Raw genomic sequence first — 27,827 nt, 5'->3', positions numbered from 1 at the left:
TGTGAAGCTTTTTATTTTTAAACTGTTTAAAATCTTGACCCTTTTGGGGGTGTTGGGGAGCTAGTCCTGTTCTTGCGAGTCCCCCTTGGTATACTCTTTCCCTAAATGGTGGCATCCTGGACCCTGTCATTTCTGCACCATATTCACTTGACCTTCCACAGTGTAAGTCTGACTTTAAGAAAGCTCTAGAGATGATTTTACCTGCAAGAAGAAGTTCTAGGCATAAAAAGCTTGTTAGCCTCTTGAAGTAAAGTGGGTTTAAGTAGCCAAAGAAATTGATGATACTCTAGGAAAAAACTTTTGGAAATAGTTGGCAAAGGGAGGATCTCTGTTTTTCTTTAAAATATTTAAAAAGACTATTATCTGGAGTCAGCCTCCAACTTAAACCATTTATTTCTCCAGACCAGCTCTCTTCCCTGATTCCAGATTAGAGCATTCAGTTGCCCTTTTTTTTTTTTCTTAATCTTTAAAATATTTATTTATTTTTGGCTGCGTTGGGTCTGTTGCTGCGTGTGGACTAGTTGCCTAGTTGCGGCGGGGCCGGGGCCACTATTCATCTTGGTGCGCGGGCTTCTCATTGCGGTGGCTTCTCTTGTTGCACAGCATGGGCTGTAGGCGCGCAGGCTTCAGTAGTTGTGGCGCATGGGCTCTAGAGTGCAGGCCCAGTAGTTGTGGCGTGTGGGCCGAGTTGCTCCATGGCATGTGGGATCTTCCCGGACCAGGGCTCGAATTCGTGTCCCCTGCGTTGGCAGGCGGATTCCTAACCACTGTGCCACCAGGGTAGCCCTCAGCTGCCTTCTTGACATCCCTGCTTGAAAGTTTTTAATTTGAATATGCCTAAGATGCCCTGTCTTCCCCTAGAAACCTGCTTCTCCCATAGTTTTCTCAGGAAATGGCAACTCCATCGCTTGGACAAAAACATCCTTGACTCCTTTCACTTCCACATCCAGTCTGTTAGCTCTCTTCAAAAAATAATCCTCAGTCCAGCTACTACCACTGTAATTCAAGACACCATCATATCTTTCTTGAACTCAAAATATCCTCCAAACTGGCCTCCCTGCTTCTGCTTTGCCTGGTGTTTGAACCTATTTTCAACATAGCAACCAGAATGCTCCCTTTAAAACCTAAGATCAGAATCGTTCAGTGCTTCAGCCTTACTCTGAGTAAAAGTCCAGATCCTTGTAATGACCTACATTGCCCTCAGTTATCTATCTTACTGTTACCTCTTTGGTCTTCTCTCTTCCCCATTGCTTGTTCCACCATACAGAGCTGTTTCCACCTTGAGACCTTTGCACTTATTGTTCCCTCTGTCCAGAATACTCTTTCACCAGATAACGGCATGGCTCAAGTCCTCATCTCCTTCAGGTCTTTGCTCAAATATCAGCTCAGTGACTCTTTCCCTGGCCACCTTATTTAAAATAGCAATCTGGGACTTCCCTGGCGGTCCAGTGGTTGAGACTCTGCGCTTCCACTGCATGGGGCACGGGTCCGATCCCTGGTTGGGGAAGCTCTGCATGCCGCGTGGTGCGGCCAGAAAAAATAATAAAATAGCAATCTGTTCCCCTGCCTCATTTCCCTTCTCTGCTTGATTTTTCTTTATAGCACTTGTTACCATCTGGCTTACTGTATATTGTACTTACCTACTGTCTTCCACTGTAACTAATGTAAGTTCTCTGAGGGCAGGGGGTTTGTTTGGTTCACTGCTATATCCCTGTCCTACAGAACAGCCTGGCACATAGTAGCCACTTACTAAGTAGCTGTTGAATGAAATGGTAGATGTTGGCCAGATGCAGTTACATTTATAAGGCTAATGTTGCAATATATAGCTTCTCTATTCATCTCCTTCCTTAGGGAAACAATGGAGAAACCAGAAGCAGTAACAGAGAAAATGCTATTATTGTGGACACTTAGAAGCAAAACAAAACAAAAGGTTTCTATTAAGTACCTACTTGTGTACCAGACATAGTACATCAAATAATTCCACAACAGCCCCATGCCTGTGAGGTCAGTATTCTGGCTCCCATTTTACAGCTGAGGAAAGCAGCTTGTTTGAGCTCAAACACAAAGGTCCCCCTGACTCCAAGGCCCGTGTTCTTCCTAATACACCACACTCCACCTCCTTCCTGGGTTGAAGGACAACCAGGAGTAACTGGACACAGCTGTGGAGCACAGCAGGCAAGATTGGTTTTTTGCTGTGTTTAGCATGAGGTAAAATTGTCCCAGGAATTTCAGTCAAGTGTTCATCAAACTAAGTGTGGTTGTTAATATTTGGGTCAGGGACAGGAATGAATAATTCATACTTCTCCATTGAGAGAGGGGGAAATAGAGACAATTGGCTAACCTTTGTCAACTAAGATGCCTTCCTAGGACTCTTCTGGAAAAAACTAAATGGCAAGCTTTTCATATCTATATTTTGGTGAGTAATACTGCTATTGGCTGTTTTTGCTCTGGGCTTCTGAAACTCCAATTTCTAGTCTAGAAACTGCATTTCTGGGCTGTGTGTGGAGCATTGCCTAGGAGTTTGGTTTCCTGGGTTCTTTTCATCTGCTCTCCTGCAATGCAGGAGGAGCCTAGCCTGGTGTCCAGTTTCTGACTGGAGTTACCGCAGGCCGAAAGAGCTGCTGGCCACTGAGCTGTGAGTAATTTGCTTTTGAGAAGTAAATAGAACCTCGCCAGTAGAGAACCCAGGGGTGTGGCCAGTAAGTAGTTCTTTTCCCAGGCTCCTCCCTCCCCAGCCCCGCAAGTGACCGTAACCTTCTTTCAAGGCTGGAGAGCAGCCAAGTCCAGCCTAAACAATACTCTCAACCTCATTGGCTCTTTTGCCTTGCGGCCACTACCACCCCCAAGTGGCTAAGGCCCTTCCCACTGGGCCTCTCGGTGGGGTCAAGGTTTTCTAACTACCGAAAGGCAAACACCGAAGAAAGGGTGAAAAACACCTAGTATCCGTGGCCTTTAAATGATCAGCATTTGGCTCCTGAAATTGGGAAGAAGGGCGGGGTCCTTGTCCCAGGGTGGATGGGCATCCTCAAGTGATATGTATGGCCAGAGCCAAAAAGGATGCTTCTGGTAAATGTCCAAGACCTGATTGGTGCCACCCCTAGTTTCAGGATGGATTAAGTGTCATCTAGCATCCTTGGAAACTGCCAACGAATGCCCACGAAAAGAAGTAGCATAAAGTTTGGGTAAGGTACAGCTGCCTGTCATCACAGGCATTAGCCCTGCCTGCTAACAGCTGGCAGTGACAGAATCAGAGGCCAGTGTGCTCACTTTTGTCCCATAATGGCCTGGCCTCAAAGCCAAGATCAGGATCAGCTACTCCGTCATTCCCCTAGGATTAGGACCACGGAAAGTTTGGTGTCTGGAAACTGAGTTACTGAGAGACGGCCAAGGCCATCTCCAGATGTGGCAGCAGAGCAAGGCAGCTACAGAAAAAAATGAGTCGTCAGGTTGCTCCAGGGAAAGTGAGTGCTCCATGAGAACTCCCAAACTTCCTTCACATCTTCAGTGGGAAAATCACTTGCTCCCCTTTTTTGTTCAGGGAGTTGTAACAGCCCACCTTTTTTTAAAATTAAATATTTATTTATTTTTGGCTGCGTCGGGTCTTAGTTGTGGCACGCCGGATCTTTCATTGCGGCGCACAGGCTTCTCTCTTGTTGTGGCGTGCATGCTTCAGAGCGTGTGGGCTCTGTAGTTGCGGCACTCAGGCTCTCTAGTTGTGGCGCACGGGCTTAGTTGCCCCGCGGCATGTGGGATCTTAGTTCCCCAATCAGGGATTCAACCCGTGTCCCTTGCATTGGAAGGCGGATTCTTAACCACTGGACCACCAGGGAAGTCCCTAACAGCTGATGTTTATCAAGCACTTAGTGCCAAGCACTATAAAATCCATAAGGTGGATGATATTATCATCTCCATGAGGACAAGGACTGTGTCTGTCTTGCTTGGTGTTACAGCCTCATCCCCGTCACATAGTAGGCACTCCTATTTCGTTGAATAAATCAAAAAGATAAAACTCTAATTTAATGGAGGAAAGAGTAGGTAGGAGCTGTTAAGACTTGGTGTGCCTTATGTAGAATTCTCAGCATAGCCCGTAAAGACTCTTAGTTGTGTGGAAAAAAAAGGAAGAGAGGGAAAGAGGTAAACCTAAGACAGATTAAAATACTGTGGGGTGGTAAAAAACAAAACAAAACAAAACAGCCAGGGAGGCTGAAGACCTGAATTCAAATCCCACCTCTGCCCCTAGCTGTGTAACTTCAGGCCAGTCACTTCTTTCCGAGCCTTAGTTCCCTCATCCATAAAGTGCAGGTATCAGGTTAAACAAACGGATTTATTCACTAGTTCCTTACTGAGTACACACAATGTGCAAGGCATTGTTCTAGGTGCTGGTAACACTTTGGTGAACAAGGCCCCTGCTCTCATAGAGCTTACATTCCCTAAGAGGAAAACAATGAAATGAGTAAAATTCATGGACAGGACAACCAGGTGATAATAAGTGCTATGAAGAAAGCAGAACAGGGTGATGGAATAGTACAGGGTGGCAGTTGTGGCTGGGTAGACAGAGAAAGCTTCTCCAAGGAGGTGACATTTCAGCTGAGACCTGAATATAGTGCGTTGGCCAAAGAGTCGTCGGCAGTGAAGCATTTCAAACAGGGGAAACAGCAAGAGCAGAGCCAGGCAAGTTCAGAAACAGAAATGCTGTAAGTCTCTTACATTCTAGGAGTCTAGAAACAGCAATGCACTGCTTACATTGTTTAATTTAGTCTGGGATTTGTATTATGAAACCGTTTCTTGGTGGTGTGGCATATTTGCTTCTTTATGGAAGTGGCTGGGCGGTGTAGAATCTTTTGGGAGCCCTGGGATACGTCCCTGTCTCTCCGGCTCTCCCACAGTGCTGGCTGCTCAGCTGGCTCCCTGTGTAGATGCAGCCTCCATTTTAGCTGCAGACTCTAAAAGCAGACTGGAGAGAGCTGCCTCCTCCACTACTTACTCACAGCCTTGAAGGCCCAGAACCCCTCCCATCCCACCTAGTCCTCTTCCATTCTGACAAGCCAGAGCTTTGAGAGCACAAGATTCAGCTTCCTTGTTTTCCAGTTGGAGCAGCAGCCAGAAAATGAAACAGGAAACAGAGCGGAAGAGAAGGGGGGTGGGTAGTAGAGAAGGAAAGGAAGGAGAGATTGCAAGAAAGTAGAGCTGAAGAGCTGGACAAAGTTCTACCTCTAAAGGGTGACAGTTGAGCTTTTAAAAAACATTCTGATGTGTCAAAAGAGACCCCTGTCCTTTTTACAAACAGATTTTTGAGGGAATTTGGTGTGAACAGAGGGAACCTTAAGAATGCATGTCTTTTTCCCTTGTGAATTCACAAAGGAAGGATAGTTCATTTCTCAGTTTTGTCTCTGCAAACACAGTACTGCTTGGAGCCTCACAGACTCCTAGAGATTCAAGCCACAACCTTAGGCCCCAGGCACGAGTGTGCCCCACGGCTCTGCCGATTCACTCACATCCCTCCGGAGCTGAGAACAAGGGTGTGTCACCGGAAAACCTGGGGTTCTAAACTCCATTTTTCCCCTTCTCCTCCAACACACCACAACTAAAACGTGATTTATCCACCTTACACACAACAAATACCTGAGGGCAGTTCAGGCCCCAGGGCCTGAAATGAGCTATAAAGAATCAAAAGGCACAGTCCCCAGCCCCCAGAGAACTGCTGTGGGCTCGCTGTCTTCGCCTGGAGCGAGAGCAACCACCTCTTTTGTTCCCACCCACAGTAGTAGCTGTGGCGGAAGATAAAGCCCTCCCTCCGCCAGGGCTGTGGCCAGAGGCTAACCCAGACCCTAGCTTCGTTTGGAGGGCAGATAACTGAAACCACAGAAGGCTTTGGAATCCTGAGAAACGAGAAATCCACCAACGGAGAAGGATTTATTATCTATTTCCTTTAAGGAGGGTGCAAAGTTGTTCTAACAGTTTCCGTTACAGGGGTCCCAACGGGCCGCTCCTCCCGAACAGACAGTTCTGTTGAGTTAGCTTCTTTCTTTCTTCTGCTTTTTTGGGCCCACTTTCTACACGAGAGAAACTGCTTGAGTAAGGAAGGAGAGAGGAGTCCTGGGGGGCGTTCTCTGAAGTTTCCTTCATCGCCCTCGTTAGCCACGGGAGGTGGGGCTGCGGGCTGCAGCGGGAGCGAAGGTCCCGGGCAGCCGGAGGAGGGGAAAGTCGGGGGGAACCCCCACTTTCTTCACGCCCAGGACGCAGGGAGCCGCTCCTGGCCACAGAAGCCCCAAGCAGGCTTTTCTTTCCCTTCAGAGAACAGCTATTGTGTGCCAGGCCCTGTACTGAGCTGTTGTTGCCTGACAGCAGGGAAAGTGCGGCTCTGCCTTCCGTTAAGAGGCCGCGGGGCAGCCCCCAGCTCCCAGGGCCTTGGCCCACACGGGAACTCAGTGGATGTTTGTGGGGTGCAACTGGGGCAAGAGCACCGACTCGGAGACAGCAGTCCCAGCGGACTAACTGAAGGCGGGGGGAAGGCGCTGAGGAACCCCTGGTATCACCAAAGCGGGAAAGTGCCAAGGCGGAGGGGTGCGGAGCCTCCAGGTTACGCCGTCCACACCCCGCTCGCCAGGACTCAACATGGCCGCCGCGGCGGGGGGCGGGGCAGCTCCGAGTCCCGGCAGGAGCGGGGCGGGGCCGCCATCAGCGGAGCCAGTACGCAGGCGCGGCCGCTCGGGGGCCCGGATGGAGGAACTATGGTTCGGGCCCCGCCTGGGAGGTAGAGACCGGCGGGCGCTGGGGATCCGGCGCCAGCTTGGGAGCCTCGGAGTTCTGGGGGGGAGGGAAGTTGTCAAACGGAGGCCGAGGGAAATGAGGCGGAGGCCGCCGAGAAGCGAGGAGCCCCGCCCCTCCACCAGAGCGGCCTCCCAGTGCCGCCTCTTCCGTTACAGCCTCCCGCCCTCCCCTGCCTTCCGGCCCTAGGCCGGGCCGGGCCTCGCTGGCCCCCTCGAGAGTAACCTCTGAGCCGTGGCCCCTTTGGGGAGAGGAGATGCCCAATCCCCGCTTGGGACTGTGTCCGAAAGGAAAGGGCTAGAACGGGCTTCGGACCCGGCTAGGCTGGCAGAAGGCGGCCCCTGCCTCGCGGCGGCCAGCAAGGCCTCTGGTCCTGAGGACCCTGGGTCCGAACACCACCACCCACCCCCCCGCCCGCCCCCGAGGATGTTAGTCTTACCCAGAGAGTCCTGGGCTCCGAGTCAACAGGTTTTCCTATCTGCTCAGATAGGGCCCTCCCTGACCTAAGCATAGCCAGCAAGAGCATGCGCTGTCATTGGACAAGTCCTGGGCTGGGAGTTGGGAGACCCTGGTTGTAATTCTGGCTCTGAAAGAGCGCATCCCTTTTGGCAGGAGTGACGGCTGGTGGAAAGATTGATGTTTCAGACAAAAAACAAAAAACAAAAAAAAGACATTCTCCTTAAATATAGCCTTGGGAGTCCCACTTGACCCCAGTGAGCCTGTTTCCACATCCATAAAATGGCGATGGTAATTACACAGGGTCTAATGAGATCTCTGATGTAAAAACTCTGGAGAATTTTATTACGCACCTCTCTGGGGCATATTTATCTCACGGGATAATAGAGTAAAACTAGTTGCTCTGTAAGTGTCCTGCCAGTTCAGAGGGTCTGTGATTTCGTAAACGGGTTGTTGGGAAGTGAAGCCCGCAATTAGCTGAGAGGGAGAGCTCACTGGCTTTATTTTTGTTTTCACATGGTTTACCTGTAAACTAAGTGTAGGCTACAAGTCTTCTGTGATCGCTGGGTCTAGAGCGTGACTCTGGAGAAAGGAAAGGAAGAATGGAAGCCTGGTGAAGAGGCAGAGGTGGGTTCCGTGCTTTTCTTTTTCCAACTCTTCTGCATGTGGGTGGGAAATGAAGGAAGGGAAAAAGTGGATTCACCCTAGGATGGAGAACCAGCGGCCGTGTAAGGTTGGCTGTGCTTGTTTCTACGATTCCTCTCGATTCGGCGAGTCAGATGTTGGCAGTGTTGGGGGGATTTCAAAAGCTTGCCTTTGAACTGAATTTTGATGAGCAAACCGGTGTGGCGTTTGTGGCCCCTCCCTTCCTCCAGGCTTCCTGGTGATGGAGTAAGCAACAGGCGCCCCCTTGTGCTGAGAGGAAAGAGAACTGTTGCTTATGGCCAGTTTTCTGGAGAAACTGTGTTTTCCTGTGGCTTCTGTGACTTTGTCGTTTTGGTCTCAACATGAGATATGCTGGGAGGAGTACCCGGAGCAGGGAGTTTATATCCAGAGCCAATGAACTGGTGAAGCCATATCCAGTGCTTGCTACTTCCACTCAATTAGAACACAGGCTTAAAATGCCTGTTTGTAGTGCTAGGCCCTGCCCTCACAAACAACCTAAATAAGCAATAGCAATAAAGACGACAAGGCAGAGTGTAATGAGAGCATATCACATAGTCTAGTGAGAGTCAGAGAAGTCCAGAAACAAGTGATGACCTAAAGGTTTGATAGGTGTTAGCCAGATAAGAGAAGAAAGAAAAGTCTTCCAGGCCTCCCTGTTAATTTCTCAGTTCTAGTATTTTTTCCTTTAGGGTTAGTTCTTCACCCCAAGTTGTGGAGCTGCCTCTGATGCTCTTGCCCTTCCTTCTGATTTCCAACTGGTTCCGTAGGGGCCATTGCTACTTCTTTTAGCACAAGGAATTGTTAAAAAAAAAAAAAAAAAAAAAAAGCCTTAATGTGCATTCCTTCCCTCAGAATGGCTTTGCAGTTGTTTATACATTGCTGCCATTCCAACAAAGAGATGGGAAATAACAGTTTTCCCCATCCCTAGTAGTAGACTCTGTCGTCCCCCTAAGTTTGTTTTAGCAATGTGAGCTGGCTGAAGTCCTGCTGAGTGGTGGTTTTCTTTTCCTTCTCCACTTAATTTAACAGACCAGCTGAACACACATCAGAGAGCTTAACTAGAGTGTGTATTCATTATGGTCTTCCAGTTCAGTTCTATGCCCCACTTTTGGGACTCTGGTTTGGGACCTAGTTTATTATTCTGGGCAACAGAACGGGCACACACTAAATAACAGCAACCACAATATAGATTTGGTAGTACTTCTTCACACTTCAGTCCATTTCACCACCGTGACAATTTCATGAGACAGGCAAAATAGTCCAATCTCATTTTTTTTTAATTAATTAATTTATTTATTATAAATTTATTTATTTATCTTTGGCTGCATTGGTCTCTGTTGCTGCGCGCGGGCTTTATCTAGTTGCTGTGAGCGGGGGCTACTCTTCTTTGCAGTGCGCGGGCTTCTCATTGTGGTGGCTTCTCATGTTGCAGAGCACGGGCTCTAGACGCGTGGGCTTCAGTAGTTGTGGCACGCGGGCTCAGTAGCTGTGGCTCACGGGCTCTAGAGCGCAGGCTCAGTAGTTAGGGCGCGTGGGCTTAGTTGCTCCGCGGCATGTGGGATCTTCCCGGACCAGGGCTCGAACCTGTGTCCTCTGCATTGGCAGGCGGATTCTTAACCACTGTACCACCAGGAAAGTCCCCCGATCTCATTTTATACACAGAGAACTGAGGCTTAGAAGAACAAAATGAGAACTTATGAATGACAAAGTCAGGACTTGAACCCAGGTCTTTAGTTCCTGGATAGGGGCACTCAACAGGCTTTTAAAGGTTTTCTGTGAGCTTAGCTTTCCAGCTTCATGCCTACCTGTGTGGAACTTCCCCTACAAGAATACAGTGCTTCAGAGTGACACCAAGAGGTTCCATCTGCCTTTAAGATGCTTTTCCCTCATCTGGAAAGTAAGGTGGTTAAGTTTGCCATAGTAGTCCTGAAGCAGGGGTGATGTTTTCATGTAAAATGCTTTCAAGAATTTACTTTCTGCCCATGTGTGACATTTCCTCCTTGGGTTTTGGAGTTTAGAAGCCTGAGGGAGTTCAGCCCTGGCAGCAGCCCCCCTGAATTCCTGGTGGTGAGAGGATGTGGCCCCTGGACACATCCCGGAAAGAGGTCCTGGGGTTTGCAGTCAGCTGCCGTGTCCTGACTCTGGTGCTGCAGGTCAGTCTCTGATCTTTTGTCCTGAACATGCCATTGCCACATGACTGGGCTAGACGTTAAGAATAGGCCTCATCTTCTTTCCCTTTCCCAGATGCGCCCCCCCCCCCCCGGACCATGTGGTTAGAACTATAGAGACCTAGACCACATAGCTGAAACGTGGACAGGACTCTTAGATATGACCTATTAATCTCTTATTTTATATTTATTTATTTATTTATTTTGATTTATTAATCTCTTATTTTACACATGAAGTAGCTGAGGCCCAGAAAGGATAAATGGCTTCCTTAAAGTCACAAGGCAAGTTAGAGAAGGACCAGAATCAGACCCCAGGTTTCCTTACTCTTGGGCTAGTGGTCTTTCCAGCAGACCATGATGTTCTGTAACCAGAACAGGTGTGTTCTGGTTTAGGGTGTGACAGCTCAAAGCGTTGCCCTGGGTCCCCTGACCAGGAGACTGAGCGTTGCATCAGTCAGTTGAGTGGGAGAGAGGTGGCACTGTCCTGAGACCATCTGTGTATATTTGTTTAGTCAGCAATGTCTCCTACTCTTCCCCCAGCTGTGTCCCCTTGCTGTCTCACCCACACACAACCCCCAGAATGCATTTTACAGCTCCCTTTCCCCTCCAAGGCTGCCCTTGGTACACATTTTAATCAAATGTCAGGGATATAGGAACTATGTATGGTGCCTAGCACAGTGCCCAGTGCTTAGTAGGTCTTCAGTATCTGTTATTGTTGAATGTATGTCAGCACCCTAGGGATGTTCTATTAGCATAGTAGACGTGCCTTTCATCACAAGCACATTCTCTCTGAGGCTCATCGGTGGTTCCTTTGTGGAAAACTCCTTTTTTCTCTCCTCCCCCACTATATGAGGCATAACAGCCTCTGCTGGGTCCCAGGTTTAGTTAGAAGTGTCTTCAGCTTGGAGACTAGGGGTGTTACCTGTGACTGTCACTCCTTTCCCACTTGTTTTCACTGTTTGAAGTGGCCTGATAAAGAAACTGACCGAAAAAGGAAAGAGCCTTAAAAATGAGGTTATACTCCTGTTGCTAGGCTGGAAAACTGACTTGATGATGTCTTTGAACCAGCATCAGCTGAATGATTGACAGAACTAAGGGAGCAATACTGTGACTCGGCATCTGGGATAGGGTACCAGGACAGCTGGGTTCTAATTCAGATGGTGATTTGGAAACAAATATGTTTCCTCTATACTGTTTGCTCAACAACCAAATTTTATTAAGTTCCTGCTCTGGTCAAAGAACTATGCTAGGTGGGAGTATAAAAAGTCACGATCTCTTTTCCCTTAAGTAGCTGACCAAATCTAATGGGGCAAAAAGACATTTAATAATAATGCTATTTCATTATCCTCCCCTCCCCCCCCCTTCCAGCTTTAAAGCTCATGCCATCAGGTTATACCCCAGTTACCCTTTGTTGTTGCTGTCATCTCTGTTAGCTACAACTCATTCCTCCTCATTCCTTGAAGGTTTTAGCTCCTGATTCACTGTTGCTCTTTCCAGCACTACTGTATATTTCTTGGTGGTTTCAGTATTAATAAAGCTGATACATCTAACCACTATCTCCTATCTTTCCAGTTCACTCCCTCCACTACCCCAGTTCTAATGATTCTTCCACTCCCTCGGGACTTATCCATTGATTCTACCACGGTTTCACTGTCCCTCACCTACCTCATGGCTTCAGCTCCACTTCTTACCCAGCTTAGATTCCATGGTCCACCATGCATACACGTACAACTCACTCGCTCCCTTCTCCCTATGTCTTAATCACAAGACAAAAGCCCAACCTTGGTTAAATTCAATTCTGTGTCTACTCCACGCGTGCATCTGCCCAGAGAAAAGCACACAACTGTGTTAACTAGTCTCTTTGTATTCAATATCATTAACCCAAGTGAGTCCTTAGTGCTACCTGGCAATCTTCGTGTATTTCCCTGGTCCAGTTGCTCACCCATTCTCTCAAATTTTTCTGCACATCAGAATCAGCTGGGAGAGCTAAAAACAATCTAAACGCCCAGGCTGTACCCCATATTGGTTAAGTCATCAATGTTGTGGCAGGAGGGAAACTCAGGCATCAGTATTTTTGAAACTCCTTGGGCGATTCCAGTGCACAGCCTATTTTGAGAACTAGGGTCATAGATGACTTATTTTACACATTTTCCTCTTTTCTCAAGTCTCTAGCACCTTTTCCCCAGCTTGTTTTCCTGAGTGAAAATTCAGAAAAGTAGAAGCAATAAGAAGTAACCTTCTGAATACTTCCACCACAGCCATCAGCATACCTACATCTGCACCTCTGTGCCTTCACTACTGAAGGGTGGATGAACTGTCTGTCTCCTCTCTAAGGGCAGTTCCACCTCCACAGCAGATTCCATCCCCTTTTGCCTGCTCCAGCAATTCTTCCCTTTCTCACCTGCATACTCAGTGGTTTCCTTTCCACTGGATATTCCCACTGGCAAACAAATACTTAACCTCCCACCTTTGGAAAAAAAACAACAAGATTTCTTTTGACCCCACAATGTCATTCACCTACTACCCCATTTCTCTGCTTCCCTTTACAGGAAAACTCCTCCAAACGGTTGTCTGTATTGCTGTCTCACTTCTCCCCTTCTCTGCTGAACCCAGTCCAGGCAGTCTTCTCTCTCCTCCACTCCACTGAAGTAGCTCTTGTCAAAGTCACCAATGACATTCCCATTGCTAAAGCCAGCGGTCAGTTTTCAGTCCCCATCTTACTTGACCTATCAGCAACATTTAAGAGCCGATCACTCCTTTGCTTTACTTGGTTCTATGACACCATGCTCTCCTGGTTTCCTCCCTACCTCACTGACCTTCCTTCTTTACCTTTATTGCTAGATCCTCACTCTCTTTCGAGCCTCTAAATGTTGACATGTCTGAGGCCCAGTCCTCGGATCTCTTCTTTTCTCTATCTGCACTTCTTCCCTGGGTGATCTCATTCAGTCTCACACCTTTTAATATCATCCATACACTTATGACTCCCAAATTTGTATCTCTAGCCCTGATTGCTCTCCTGGCCCTCAGACTCATCTCACTGTCTCGTTGACCTCTGCACTGGAATGTCCATCTCAAACTTAACTTGTGATTCTTCCCCAACATGTCTGTTCCTCCTCATTTTATTAAATGGTAATTCTTCCACTGGCTCAACCAAAATCCTAGTTCTCCTTCATCCCACAGGCTCTCTTCAATGCCATCATCCCAGACCATCATGCAGAAGCCTTCTCTCCACCTCGCCTCACCCCCTCCGGCTCTGTGGACCAACTTGTGGAAAGTCTCCTGGGCGGCCTATCTCACTGGGATGCTGAACACTTCCTGTTCATTGCTGAGCATGGCTACCTGTATGAGCACAACTTTGCCTTCTTCCCTGGTTTCCCCCTGGTCCTGTTGGTGGGGACTGAATTGCTGAGACCCCTGTGGGGGTTACTGAGCCTACGGAGTTGCCTGCTAATCTCAGTAGCATCGCTCAATTCCTTGTTCTCCGTGCTGGCCGCACTTGCGCTTCATGACCTGGGCTGTCTGGTTTTGCGCTGTCCCCGCCAGGCTTTTTATGGAGCGCTGCTCTTCTGCCTCAGCCCCGCCAATGTCTTCCTGGCGGCTGGCTACTCAGAAGCTTTGTTTGCCCTCCTGACATTCAGCGCCCTGGGGCAGCTGGAAAGGGGCCGAAGCTGGACTAGTGGACTCCTCTTTGCCCTTGCCACTGGCGTGCGCTCCAACGGGCTGGTCAACGTTGGCTTCCTCATGCATTCTCAGTGCCGAGCCTTTTTCTCTTCTCTCGTGGTGCGGAATCCCCTGAGACAGCTCTTGAAGCTGATGGGCTCTGTGTTCCTGTCAGTGCTCACACTTAGCCTTCCCTTTGCCCTCTTTCAATATTACGCCTATACCCAGTTCTGTCTGCCAGGCTCAGCCTACCCCATTCCTGAGCCCTTGCTGCAGTTAGCTGTGGACAAGGGCTACCGAATCGTAGAGGGAAATGAGCCGCCTTGGTGCTCCTGGGAACTTCCCCTAATATACAGCTACATCCAGGATATCTATTGGAATGTTGGCTTTTTGAGATACTATGAACTCAAGCAGGTGCCCAATTTTCTACTGGCTGCACCAATGGCTATACTGGTTGCCTGGGCAACTTGGACATATGTGACCACCCATCCTTGGCTCTGCCTTACACTTGGGATGCAAAGGAGCAAGAACAAAGAGACCCCAGAGAAGCCTGGTCCTGGATTCCTCAGTCCTCGGGTGTTTGTGTACCTAGTCCACGCCGCAGTGCTGCTGCTGTTCGGCAGTCTGTGCATGCATGTTCAGGTGAGGTGGACTCCTGGCTGGGAAAAGGTGGGAACACAGGCCAAACCCCTTAGTCAGGGACAGGGAGGACATTTAACTTCTCCCATTTGAGTGACCTGTACCTAATTTATTCATTCAACAACTATTTGGGGATGTTTTTAGTGTGAGTTCCTGGGTCAGATCACTGAGGGTAGAACATAAATAAGTTAAGATTGCTGCCCTAGTAGGTCTTGTGGTCAAAATGGAGAGACAGACATTTAACAGCTTAAATTATAGTATAGTGGGATGGAATTGGAGATATTTTTGAGGTAAAGTATTGTGAAAGCACAGAGGAATAAGTGGCTAACTGGCTGAAGGAGGTGAGGAGGGCATCATATTTAGGCTGGGTCCTGAAGAGTAAGAAGGAATTCCATTTAAGAAGCAGAGGAAGAACATTCTGGGCAAATGGAAGGGCATGTGCGAAGACAACGAGAGTTGTGAAAGGACCTGATCTGACTAAGTTACAGGAATAGCACAGAGGGTATCTCTGGGACCTTCCCCTAACATACAACTATACCCAGAATGTCTACTTGAATGTCGACTTTCTGAGGTACTCTGAGCTCTGGCAGGTGCTCCATTTTCAGAGGAGCGATCTTGTGCAATGTTCGGTTGGTGGGGAGGATAGAGAGGGATGGGAAGGGTTTGATCATACATTCGATTTTTTTTGGTTCCTGGTTGTGGCCCCAGGTCCACCATAAACCCTGAGGAAGTCTTTTTTTTTTTTTTAATTTATTTTTTAAATTTATTTATTTTTGGCTGTGTTGGGTCTTCGTTTCTGTGCGAGGGCTTTCTCTAGTTGCGGCAAGTGGGGGCCACTCTTCATCGCGGTGCGCGGGCCTCTCACCGTCGCGGCCTCTCTTGTTGTGGAGCACAGGCTCCAGACGCGCAGTCTCAGCAGTTGTGGCTCACGGGCCCAGTTGCCCCGCGGCATGTGGGATCTTCCCAGACCAGGGCTCGAACCCGTGTCCCCTGCACTGGCAGGCAGATTCTCAACCACTGCACCACCAGGGAAGCCCCTGAGGAAGTCTTTTTGTCTCCATGCTGGCCACCCCTCCGCAGTTGCTGCCTCTTGGAGGCGCACATTGGCTGTTTGTGAAGTTCTCTGAGCTGTGTGACTAAGAGGCACAGGGGAAATAGAAAGGAGCACTCTGTGTTTGTAGCTGGATGAGCTACTAGCGTGAATGCCAGCGAAGCTTAGAGTTTCAAGGATAGATGAGGGAGACCATTTGGAGACCTGGCTCTGACTTTCCCTAGAGGGACAGTGTTGAACCACAGGATCCCCTGCCCCCTTTCTCTCTGCTTTGCCATCCCCGTGGGATGAGGGAACCGTTTCACGGGGCAGGGGATAAGAGTCCTGGCCCTGGGCTAAAAGTGGACCCCACAGACTTTTTTTTTTTTTTTTTTTTTTCTGGCCATGCCGCGTGGCATGTGGGATCTTAGTTCCCCAACCAGGGATCTTATCCACGCCCCCTGCGTTGGAAGCGCGGAATCTTAACCACTGGACCGCCAGAGAAGTCCCCTGACCACAACCCCCATAGAATTTTTAGTATCAATTGGCCCATTATTGTGGTAATTAGTGTGTAGCCATGTTTATTTGTAACATTGCAGCACCTGGCTGGTGTCATGCACAGCTTTATAAGGCAGATCCTAAGCTCTGCTGAATGAATATCTTTTCCAGTGTAATACATTTCTAGTCTTAGAGCTATAGCTCACCCAGCAGCAGGGAAGTCCCAGGCTCATCCAGTTTGAGGCAGTGACATTCCAGTAATTGTGTGGGTTTTCCCCCTCTTATGATTTCCAGGTTCTCACCAGGTTTTTATGCTCCTCCACTCCTATCGTGTACTGGTTTTCAGCTCACTTGCTTCAGGATCAAGAACCGCTGCTGAGATCCCTAGAGACTGTGCCTTGGAAGCCTCTTTCAGGGGACTCCCCACCAGGACAAAAGGTCCCCAGAAACTCTATCATGGGACTCTTGTACAAGTGGAAAACTTGTTCTCTGGTCACACGATGCATTCTAGGCTACTTCCTGACTTACTGGCTCCTGGGACTACTCCTGCATTGCAACTTCCTACCTTGGACATGACCTGGAGACTTAGGGGACAGGCTTGAAGCAGACTTAACCAGGGTCTGAAAGTACAGATACATGCTGGGGCTGCCTGAGCTGCCCTGGAGCCCTTACTCTGCCCTGTTAGAACCTCTCTCTCCTTGAAGGTTGGTTAGGAATGGGAGAAGTGTGAGCCTCTAGAGAGCCCCTTCTGGTCCTGGCTATGGCAGATTTTAAGGTAGTAACTATTTTCTCTGTAAATGAAGAAATATTCTTCCAGGTCTAAAGCATACCTGGATCTGTCTTGTCAATCAACCATAGCAGAGATAGTCTTAAACTTACCACCTACCCACACGTAAATTTAAATGTAAATTATTTAAATGTGAATTTCATCAAAGGCTCTAGGTGACAAGCTGGTCATCATCCACACAGTGATGGTGGAGGCCTGGACAGTGTAGCCTAAGTCAGATGGGACCATCTTTCCTAAATGGGACATTGTTTCTGATGACTTTTTTCATGATTTGTTCACTTATTTATATGAAAAACCTTACAAAGATATGCAAATTAAACAACTTTTGATTATATCTGCGATTAATTACCTTTTTATTTTTATTTTTTAAATTATTTTATTTTATTTTATTGGCTGCACGGCTTGCAGGAGCTTAGTTCCCTGACCAGGGATTAAACCCGGTCCACAGCAGTGAAAGCACCGAGCTGGAGCAAGCACCAGTGAATTCCCATAAATTACCTTTTTAAAAAAATAATACAAATTAAGGGCTGAGACCCTGCCACATACTCTGCATCCACACTTCATTTGGATATTAAAGGTCAATTGATGCAAAAAAAATTAATACAAGTTACTTGGGGGAAAAAAGTCATGGTAAGAAGAACATTGCATGAGGAGGCAGGAGGCCTGGATTCTGGTCCTCCCCGTAAAGCCCCACTTACCAGCTGTGTGACCTTGGGAGAGTTTTCAGAGCCTTAGTTACCTCTCCTGAAACTAGGGGAAAATTACATTATCCTACTGGAAAAAATATCCAGTTCCCCTCTTTTCAGCACTCCGAGGAGTAACTTCAGTGATGTTTCCTTTGAATGAGGGAAAGCAGTGACACTTGGCAAATAAGGCTCCCTGTCCTGTGTAAGTAAGCCTGCCCAGGGGCAACTAAATGTTCAATGTGTGAGCAGTGACTGGTTTTCCTGCCCTGCCCGAGTGCCTGTGCTTTCTTGATTGGTAGGTAAGGGTCAGATGAGCCAACACAGCAGCAGGAATTGATAAATTGTAGGTAAGTCCAGGGTTGAATGAAATGGTATCTTCCTGGTCCCCATTTGGTAATGGGCTTGTCTCTATAATTGTAGTGAAATCTTGACCCCTGCTGAGCGATTTTTTCTCATTCTTTGAGCCAGGTAAGAGGCTCTGCATCATCACCACTCTTTCCCCGTTTGAGCCAAAAATTCCAACAAGCAGAAACTTGGAAATAGATGGATTGACACGCTCCCTCTGACCATGACTGAAAGCTAAACTTGCCAGCTGAAGGGAAGCTCCTGGCTGAGCCCCAGCACCCTCTGTTGGAGCTCCTAGTCAGCCTGGCCAATAAGCATTTCCCATCCATCGCCCCAGCTTTAGCACAGCTGAGAGAATTTGGTCCAGAGTCAAATGCTTCTGAAAATGTACACACAGATCGGGACAGCCCTCTGCCTTCTGCCAAGACACCCGAGTGCCCTTCTTGGCAAAAGATGATCACCCCTGCCCTAGTGTCCCTCCAGTTGGCAGAAACTGTTCCCTCCCTCCTCACCCACAGCTGCAAATCTGGGGACTTCCACCCTGTGTGCAGGAAGAGTTGAGAGCCTGATTCAGCTCTTTATTGCAGAGGTAGGAGTACTAGACTGTTTGCTCTCATGGATTGACCTCTTTGCCTCTTTTGGGGGGATAATCAGGACTGATTGTTTCCCTACTGGAAGAGGTGACTCAGACTCCGCAGGGTAGGGGGTGATTTCACTGCTTTGGCAGTCTCAGCTTAACGTTCACACTAGACCTCGTCACCCCCAGAAACGAATGATTTCAAGGACCGGAAACCCTATAAATGCGAACCTCTCATTTCTCAACGAATACCAAGGAACTAAATCACTCTGGTATTTTGCAAAGATCAGTTACAGCTGATAATAGAGGAGTTAAGTGAGGCACCCAGCTAGGTGGACATACCTGGTGTGACCTGGAGATGGACACAGTTTTCTCTCTGACCTTGGAGGGATCTAGTTCTCTAAGGATCTAAGGAATGGGCTGATTTTATGGCCAGCAGCTGTCCTTTTACTATCCTATTAACAGTCTTTAATAGCCTGCGAGAGGGATATGAAGGGCCCAAGGCAGGAAGCTTCCTGTTTACCCTGAGGTCTAACAATGCTGCAGCTGGGTTGGGCGGCTACAATTTCAGAGAAAAGTCATTTCCTTCTGAGACCCAGCTAAAACAGAAACCAGACGCTTTATGTACCTAGAAGTAGATGCTTTTTTGTTCTTTAATGAAGGTGGGAGGAGAGGGAGCCTTTGACATGGCTTTACCAGTCCCCCTGAAAAAAAAAATCACTTTTCTTAAACAGACCCTCTCACCCTCATCCAAAAAATGTAGTGTGTGCAGGCTCATGGGATTTGCAACTGATTGATTCTTTCAGCAATTGTTTAGTAAGGCCTGTTTTAGGGGACTAAAGAAGACTCGCCCTGCCTCCTGTCCTCAAATAGCTGCCTGATAAGAGTTTCTAGCAGAAACACGGGAACGTTAGTCAAGGAAAAAACTAATAAATTCTGGGGAATGAAGAAATACTTAAACTTCTTGCTCAATATTCTCTACTTGAACTTTTTATGGTGAGGATGAATTAAAATTTTACTTGTATGCTTGGGAAAAGGTAAGTGTGGTACAGAGTAAGTTCTCTGTAAATTCACACAAGATGGAGATCCCTCCCAGCTTGGAATACTTGAAAAGACTTTGTAGGGAATGGCCTTTGAGTTGGACTTTGAAGAACAGTAGGATTTGAAGTTAAGGGCAGAGAATGAATATAGGAAGCAGGAAACAGAACAGGACAGGGAGAGCTCAGTTTGAGTGGAACTGAGGTATTGTCATTATTGTGGTCTAAGCATTGAAATCAGCCCCAAGCCCAGCTCCACTGTGTACTAACTGTGTAAAGGTGAGCCAGATACTGAATCTCTAGGCCTCTGTTTACTCATCTGTTAAACATGGATAACACTATCTACCTCATAGATATGAATAATAATATTATCTCTCTCAGAGTTATGTGAATTAAATGAAAAATGTTTAGAACAGTACTAACACAAGAATAGCTGCATTTTGGACATGTTGAGTTTACAATGCCATCAGCACATTCATATGCCAGGAAATGTGGACCAGGAGACAAGGAGAGGGGTCAGGGAGCCATCCACACAGACATGATAATTATAGCAGCCATGATATTGGATGGGATTGTCAAAAAAAAAATGTAGAGAGAGAAGGAGGGCCTGTAAAACCTTGGGCAAGTGACTCAACTTCTCTAAACCTGTTTTCTCATCTCTAAAATGGGGGGGTGACATCACTTACCACACAGAGTAGTTATGAAGATTAAATGAGATAAAGCACTAGATAAAACACTAGCATAGCATGTAGTACATAGTAAGAACTTAATGAATGGTAGCTATTTTTTATCATCATCATCATCGTTAATTGTCGTCATTAAAAAACCAGAAACAAATATTATCTGCTGTACACAACATTGTAAACCAACTATACTTCAATAAAAAAAAATTTTTTTTAATTGCCTTTCTTTTTAAGGCTGAATAATATTCCATTGTATGTATACACCACATTTTGTTTATCCATTCATCTGTTGAGGGATATACTTGGATAGCTCCACCTTTTGGCTATTGCGAATAATGCTGCTATGAACATTGGTGTACAAATACCTGTTCAAGTCCCTGTTTTCAATTCTTTGGGGTATATACCCAGAAGTATATATTGCTGGATCATATGTTAATTCTATGTTGTTGTTGTTTTTTAGGAACTGCTATATTGTTTTCCACAGCATTTGCATCATTTTGTATTCCCAGTAGCAATGCACAAGGATCCAAATTTCTCCACATCCTCACCAACACTTATTTTCCTTTTTTTTTCTTCTTCTTGTCTTTTTTTTAAATACTAGCCATCCTAGTGGGTGTGAAGTTGTATCTCACTGTGGTTTTGACTTCCATTTCCCTAATGATTAGTGATGTTGAGCATCTTTTTATGTGCTTATTGGCCATTTGTATACCTTTGGAGAAATGTCTATTCAGATCCTTTGCCCTTTATTTATTTATTTATTTTGGCCGCACCACGTGACATGCAGGAGCTTAGTTCCCTGGTCGGGATGAACCTGCGCCCCCTGCAGTGGAAGTGCGGAACCTTAACCACTGGACTGCCAGGGAAGTCCCCCTTTGCCCTTTGTATTTTTGGCTGCTTTGGGTCTTCACTGCTGCACGCAGGCTTTCTCTAGTTGTGGTAAGCAGGGGCTACTCTTCATTGCGGTGCGCAGGCTTCTCATTGCGGTGGCTTCTCTTGTTGCGGAGCGTGGGCTCTAGGCGCTTGGGCTTCAGTAGTTGTGGCACGTGGGGTCAGTAGTTGTGGCTCATGGGCTCAGTAGTTGTGGCTCACGGGCTCTAGGGCGCGGGCTCAGTAGTTGTGGTGCACGGGCTTAGTTGCTCTGTGTCATGTGGGATCTTCCCAGACCAGGGATCGAACCCGTATCCCCTGCATTGGCAGGTGGATTCTTAACCACTGTGCCACCAGGGAAGTCCCTGCCCATTTTTAAATTGGGTTGTTTGTTTGTTGTTGAATTGTTGGAGTTCCTTATATATTTTGGATATTAATCAGATATATGATTTACAGATATTTTCTCCCATTTCATGTGTTGCCTTTTCACTCTGTTGATAGTGCCCTTCAATGCACAAAAGTTTTTAATTTTGAAGTCCAATTTATCTATTTTTCTCTTGTTGCCTATGCCTTCAGTGTCATATGCAAGAAATCATCACCAAATCCAATCATGAAGATTTTGCCTTATGTTTTCTTCCAAGAGTTTTATAGTTTTAGCTCTTATGCTCATGTCTTTTATCCATTTGGGGTAAATTTTCTATGTGGTGTAAGGTAAAGGTCTAACATTCTTATACATGTGAATATCCAGTTTTCCCAGCACCATTTATTGAAAAGACTGTCCTTTCCCCATTGAAAGGTCTTGGAGGTCTTGTCAGAATCTTTTGACTGTATATGCAAGGGTTTATTTCTAGGCTCTCTATTCTATTCCATTGATCTATATGCCTTTCTTTATGCCAATACTACACTGTTTTGATTACTGTAGGTTTGTAGTAAGTTTTGAAAACAGGAGGTATGAGACCTCCAATTTTATTCTTCTTGTACAAAACTGTTTTGGCTATTCAGGGTCCCTTGAGATTTCATATTAAATTTAGGTAGTCAAAGCTTTTTTCTTTTTTATTTTGGGCTCATAATTTCTTTGGCAATACAATTACCTCAAAGTATTTTTGGAGGGGCTTCCCTGGTGGCGCAGTTGTTCAGGCTCCGCACTCCCAATGCAGAGGGCCCGGGTTCGATCCCTGGTCAGGGCACTAGATACCACAGGCATGCCACAACTAAGAGTTCGCATGCCACAACTAAGGAGCCCCCCGCTGCAACTAAGACCCGGCGCAACCAAATAAATAAATAAATAAATAATAAAAATATTTTTTAAAAAGAGACAACATTGTAAATGAACTTTACTTCAATAAAAAATAGACAGTAGGGACTTCCCTGGTGGCGCAGTGGTTAAGAATCCACCTGCCAATGCAGGGGATACAGGTTCAAGCCCTGGACCAGGAAGATCCCACATGTCACGGAGCAACTAAGCCCGTGCACCACAACTACTGAGCCTGCTCTCTAGAGCCCACGAGCCACAACTACTGAGCCTGAGCGCCACATCTACTGAAGCCCACGCACCTAGAGTCCGTGCTCCGCAAGAAGAGAAGCCACCACAATGAGAAGCCCACACACTGCAACAAAGAGTAGCCCCTGCTTGCCGCAACTAGAGAAAGCCCGCAACTAGAGAAAGCCCACGTGCAGCAACAGAGACCCAACGCAGCCAAAAATAAATAAATGTATAAAAAATAAACATTAAATTAAAAAAAAAAAGAAGTAATGAGACACAAGCTTTAAAAATATATATATATATTTTTGGTATATAAGTCAGAATTCTCCAGAGAAACATAACCAATAGGATGTACATGTGTGTGTATCTATATCTATATGTATGTATGTATCTATATACGTACAGAGAGAGAGAGAGAGAGAGATTTTAATGAATTGGCTCATATGATTGTGGAGGCTGGCAAGTCCACAATCTGCCGAATAGGCCAGCAGCTGGAGACCCAGTGGAAGAGCTGATGTTATAATTTGAGTCTGAAGGCAGACTACTGGCAGAATTACCTCTTTCTCAGGGAAAGTCAGTCTTTTTTCTATTAAGGCCTTCAACTGATTGGATGAGACCCACTCAATTTATGGAGGATAATCTGCTTTTACTCAAGTCTACTGTTTTAAATGTTACTCTCATCTGAAGAAAAACCTTCACAGAAACATCTAGATTATTTGACCAAGTATCTGTGTACTATGGCCTAGCTGAGTTGACACACATAATTAACACAACAGATTTCTGCTCTATTTGCTTCTAGTCAGATCCATGTGACACTAACCACACTCAAGTTCTTTCATAGATAGAATTCTCAAGCTGATATATTTATATCCTCATCACCCCCTTGCCTCACTCTCAACGTAATGGTGGCTACATTGAAGTCATATGAAGTAAGTGGAAAGGCCACACTCTTCACCTGCTATTTGCCTTAGAGGTGATCACATCTTTCACCTCATGTTGTTCAAGACCTTTTTCGATCTTATACAATTTGTAGTCAAGAAGCAGTCATCTGCTTCCCCCCCACCCCCACCCCCGGAGCCGTGCTGGTTCTGCAGCTCAGTGGCGGCTAGAGCTTCTGTTCTGCAGGATGGGGTTTGTTAAAGTTGTCAAGAATAAGGCCTACTTCAAGAGATACCAAGTGAAATTTAGAAGACGGCGAGAGGGCAAAACTGACTACTATGCTCGGAAACGATTGGTAATTCAAGGTAAACATAAGTACAACCCACCCAAATGCAGAACGACAGGTCGTGTAACTAACAGAGATATCATTCGTCAGATTGCTTATGCCCGTATAGAAGGAGATATGATAGTTTGTGCAGCTTATGCTCACGAACTCCCGAAGTATGGTGTGAAGGTTGGCCTGACAAATTATGCTGCAGCATATTGTACTGGCCTGCTGCTGGCACGCAGGCTTCTTAATAGGTCTGGTATGGACGAAATTTATGAAGGCCAAGTCGAGGTGACTGGAGATGAATACAATGTGGAAAGCATTGATGGTTAACCTGGTGCCTTCACCTGTTACTTGGATGCAGGGCTTGCCAGGACTACTACTGGGAATAAAGTTTTTGGGGTCCTGAAGGGAGCTGTCGATGGAGGCTTGTCTATCCCTCACAGTACAAAACGGTTCCCTGGTTATGATTCAGAAAGCAAAGAATTTAATGCTGAGGTACACCGAAAGCACATCATGGGGCAGAACGTTGCAGATTATATGCGTTACCTGATTGACGAAGATGAATATGCTTACAAAAAACAATTCTCTCAATACGTAAAGAACAACGTAACTGCAGACATGATGGAGGAGATGTATAAGAAAGCTCATGCTGCAATACGAGAGAATCCAGTGTATGAGAAGAAGCCTAAGAGAGAACTTAAAAAGAAGAGGTGGAACCGTGCCAAAATGTCACTTGCCCAGAAGAAAGATCGGGTAGCTCAGAAGAAGGCAAGCTTCCTTAGAGCTCAGGAACGGGCTGCTGAGAGTTAATAAACCAAACCACAATTTATATGAAGATTTTTCAGATAACGACAGTAATAAACTTATTGAACAAGTAAAAAATAAACAAACAAACAAAAGCCAAAAAAAAAAAAAAAAAAAAAGAAGCAGTCATCTTTTCTGACCCTGAAAGGCCTATCATTTTTGGACTTTCTCCATTTCCCTTCCACCTCTGCTTGAAAATCAGCTAATTCTCACCTAATTTCACCTCTTTCTTCTAATACTTTATAAAGACACCTGTGCTAGTTATTAAGTTATTGTCTCAGCTCCAAATCCACCCTTCTACTTTCTACTATGAGATAGTGGAGCTGGGACTCTGCAAATCACTTTTCTGCTGTCAGCTGACTCTACTTTTGGCTCTGCCAATAGGGGCCACTAGAGGGAGATAGTGAGGTCACAGGAGGAAGAAAGGACTCCTTTCTTCTGCTTCCTGTTCGTGTGAGGTCACCCTAGCAATGCTCCTTCACCCCAGCAGCAGCAGCGCCTTTATAGCAACAGCTGAATCCACTTTGCAGTTTTTTCCAAAAATTACAAACCCAGCTTCATGGTGTCCCAGTCAGAGACACCAGCACCATCTGGATAGCACCTTTTTCTCAGAAGTGTTGGTCGCTCCTCTAAGTTCAGAGACACCAGACACCAGCACTAGACTTAGAGGTCTGAGTTTCAGCTCTGTAGGGCCCCTCTTCTTCTTCTTCTTCTTCTTTTTTTTGGCCGCGCCACACAGCATGCGGGATCTTAGTTCCCCAACCAGGGATCAAACCTGCACCCCCTGCAGTGGAAGCAGAGTCTTAACCACTGGACCGCCAGGGAAGTCCAGGGCCCGTCTTCTAAGTTTCTAAGTTTTAGTAATTCCAAACTCTTTCCTTTGTTCTCCTAGCCCTAGGAGTTACAGATGCTTCCTGCTGTTGCTGCCTCCATGGTATCTCAGTTTTCTTTTCACCCTTTCAGTTGTCTAGTTAACAACTTTATACCTAGTTAACCATTCTAACCATTCTCTATGTTAAATTTCCTCCAATGACTGGTGTGGTTTCTGTCTCATTGGCGGGACACTGACTGACACAGAAATTGGCGCTAGGAGGGATCCCAGGAAACAGACCTCAAAAGATGGGATTAGGGAACTGGTTCGGTTGTGTCATTGGGTTTGAATGTGCTAAAGCTGCTTGTCAATGAGAAGCGTGATGCTGCTAGGCCACGGCATGCCGTGGCGACATGATTAATTAAATTATCACCTGTGGTTATTTGTGATGAAGTGCCAGCTAAAGCAAGTGCCTTGGGGGCCCAGGTGGTTGTTGCACTTGACTGTTATGGCAGTGATGATGACTACAGGGGCTTTGTATGGGAGGGATTCTTCTGAGTGCATCAGAGTCCTTGCAGAAAGAAAATGACAAGCTTGGGTCTTTAGATTTTTTTGATGTGGACAATTTTTTTAAAGTCTTTATTGAATTTGTTACAATATTGCTTCTGTCTTATGTTTTGGGTTTTTTTGGCTGCGAGGCATGTGGGATCTTAGCTCCCCGACCAGGGATCAAACCCACACCCCTTGCATTGGAAGGCGAAGGCTTAACCACTGGGCTGCCACGGAAGTCCCAAGCTTGGGTCTTTAAACTCTCGGCTCAAGACATGGTCAGAGAGTCACAGAGCTTCCATGATAGCCATAAAAGAATCTCTTATTTCTTGTGGCCACCAGCCTTATTTGCTACAAATAAAACAAAAATATGGTGCATGTGGTAGAATTTCATCAGTTGAATTCAGTCTAACTAAGCCTTTCCTGTGATTGAGAAGAAGTGGGACCCTAAAACTTGGAATGGAGACATGTGGTTTGACTCTTTTCTAGGTTCTCAGAGTCTCCTCCATTCCGCCAGCAGATGGAAAGGAGAGCGGAGATCAGCACTTGAGAGTTTTATGGGACAGTCTGTCACTTCCACTCACATTCCATTAGCCAGGATTCAGTACCTCTCTGTAAGAGAGGCTGGTAACTGTGGGTTTTGGTGAGAATGGGTTGTGTATGCCACACTAAATGGGTCACTAGTGACATTTAAGATAGAATTCTTAAGGGAGTGACGTAGACAGAGGCCAAGTTGTAAAAAGTTAAGAAATGATTAAGTGACAGGGAAGTGGTAGCTACTTTTTAATAAGAGTGGCTAATGAGAGAGAAAAAGATAAACCTGAAGCTAGAGTGAGGAGGTAGCCAAACACGGAAAGCAGTTTCTGTTGTTGGTTTTTTAGTTTAGTTTTGCATTTTAATTGACAGAGGAGAATTGAGATGCATTTGTAGTCTCAGAGAACAGGAAGAGAGATAGGACATGAGTGGAGGGTTGGCCATGGACAGAATGAGGCCCACATCTTTAAGATGAGAGGAAAGGATTGATACAAATAGAGAGAAATTATGAGGTCAAGAGGAGGGTAGCTAACAGTCAAGCAGGATAGTTTTGGTTTCTATAAAGTGACAAGGAGCAAGAATTAGGGTTGCAAGAAGATCCAGTTGAGGTGGGGCAGGAATCTGTATTTGAACCAGTATGTCCAGTTTTGTGGATTTGTTCCACAGCCAAAGAGCAAGAGGGGAGGAGGTCCACAATATGGTTCATTCCAAGGTGGGGCTCATCAAATCCAGAATCTTTGGCACCAAGGGCATGGTTCTGTGGCCTTTGTCATGTGTAAAAATTACAGAACCTTGAGGTCATTGTTGCTGTCTTTCTACCCCTCTGCATCGTGTATTCTGACTTCTTTTCTTACTCTCTCCTATCCTAGTCTCCAGCTCTCTCTTTTCCTATACTTTTCCTTAGGTTTTCCAGTAACCTCAGTGTGGTGGACAGACCCTAAAGTGAGCCTCAGTGATTCCTGCCTCCTGGTATTCACACCTTTGTGTGATCCTCTTGAGTTCAAGTGGGACCTGTGATTTGCTTCTAACCTATAAAATATGGTGAAGGTGTTGGACTGCCACTCCCATTACATATATGTTACGTTATGTAAAACTCTGTGTTAGCAGACTGGGGCTAGAGATTCTCCTTGTGGGCTTGATGAAGTAAGAGGCCATGTTGTAGAAGCCCATGTGGCAAGAAACTGTGGTAACCTCAAGGAACTGCAGATGGCCTCTGAAAACTCAGGGAGGCCTCCAGGTGACAGCCAGGCCCTCAGTCAGACAGTCACAAGGAAATAAGTTCTGCCCACAAAGCCTGAGTGGGTTTGCAGGTATTTTCTTCCCCAGTTGAGTCCCCAGACGAGCATGCAGCCTTGCTGACATCTTGATTGCAGCCTTCTGAGACTAAGCAAAGGGCTCAGCTAAGCAGTCCCAGTGCTCCTAAACTGGAACCTGCGCGATATAACGTGTGTTGTTTTAAGTCACTAAATTTGTGGTGATTTGTTACACAGCAATAGAAAACTAATACACCCAGAATTCCTGAAAAACACTGGGGCTGGGGCTTCCCTGGTGGCTCAGTGGTTAAGAGTC

At 46.3% G+C, this 27,827-nt stretch overlaps 1 protein-coding gene and 1 pseudogene across 6 annotated transcripts; both read left to right on the top strand.

Moving 5' to 3' along the window:
* Positions 1–6,771: 6,771 nt before the first annotated feature.
* PIGV (phosphatidylinositol glycan anchor biosynthesis class V) lies at positions 6,772–17,006 on the top strand. 5 transcript variants are annotated; one of them, XM_082349201.1, is made up of 5 exons: positions 6,772–7,196; positions 7,767–7,851; positions 9,909–10,043; positions 13,239–14,360; positions 16,180–17,006. In XM_082349201.1, exons 3-5 carry the CDS (start codon positions 9,966–9,968, stop codon positions 16,459–16,461), a joined length of 1,482 nt encoding a protein of 493 aa, XP_082205327.1. In that variant the 5' UTR covers positions 6,772–7,196; positions 7,767–7,851; positions 9,909–9,965; the 3' UTR covers positions 16,462–17,006. The 5 variants fall into 5 exon arrangements, with proteins under 5 accessions (XP_082205327.1, XP_082205328.1, XP_082205324.1 ...); XM_082349202.1 differs by having other exon boundaries at positions 7,762–7,851; XM_082349198.1 differs by having other exon boundaries at positions 6,772–7,236.
* Positions 17,007–23,395: 6,389 nt separating this feature from the next.
* Positions 23,396–24,426, top strand: LOC309608819 (large ribosomal subunit protein uL18 pseudogene; annotated as a pseudogene). Its single transcript has one exon. The product of its transcript is annotated as a large ribosomal subunit protein uL18 pseudogene (transcript).
* Positions 24,427–27,827: the final 3,401 nt, after the last annotated feature.

The sequence above is a fragment of the Balaenoptera borealis genome, assembly GCF_965194805.1.
Source record: "Balaenoptera borealis genome assembly, chromosome: 1".
Classification (NCBI taxonomy): domain Eukaryota; kingdom Metazoa; phylum Chordata; class Mammalia; order Artiodactyla; family Balaenopteridae; genus Balaenoptera; species Balaenoptera borealis.
Note: the sequence above shows the minus strand (reverse complement) of the source record. Positions and strands in the feature narration are given on the sequence as shown.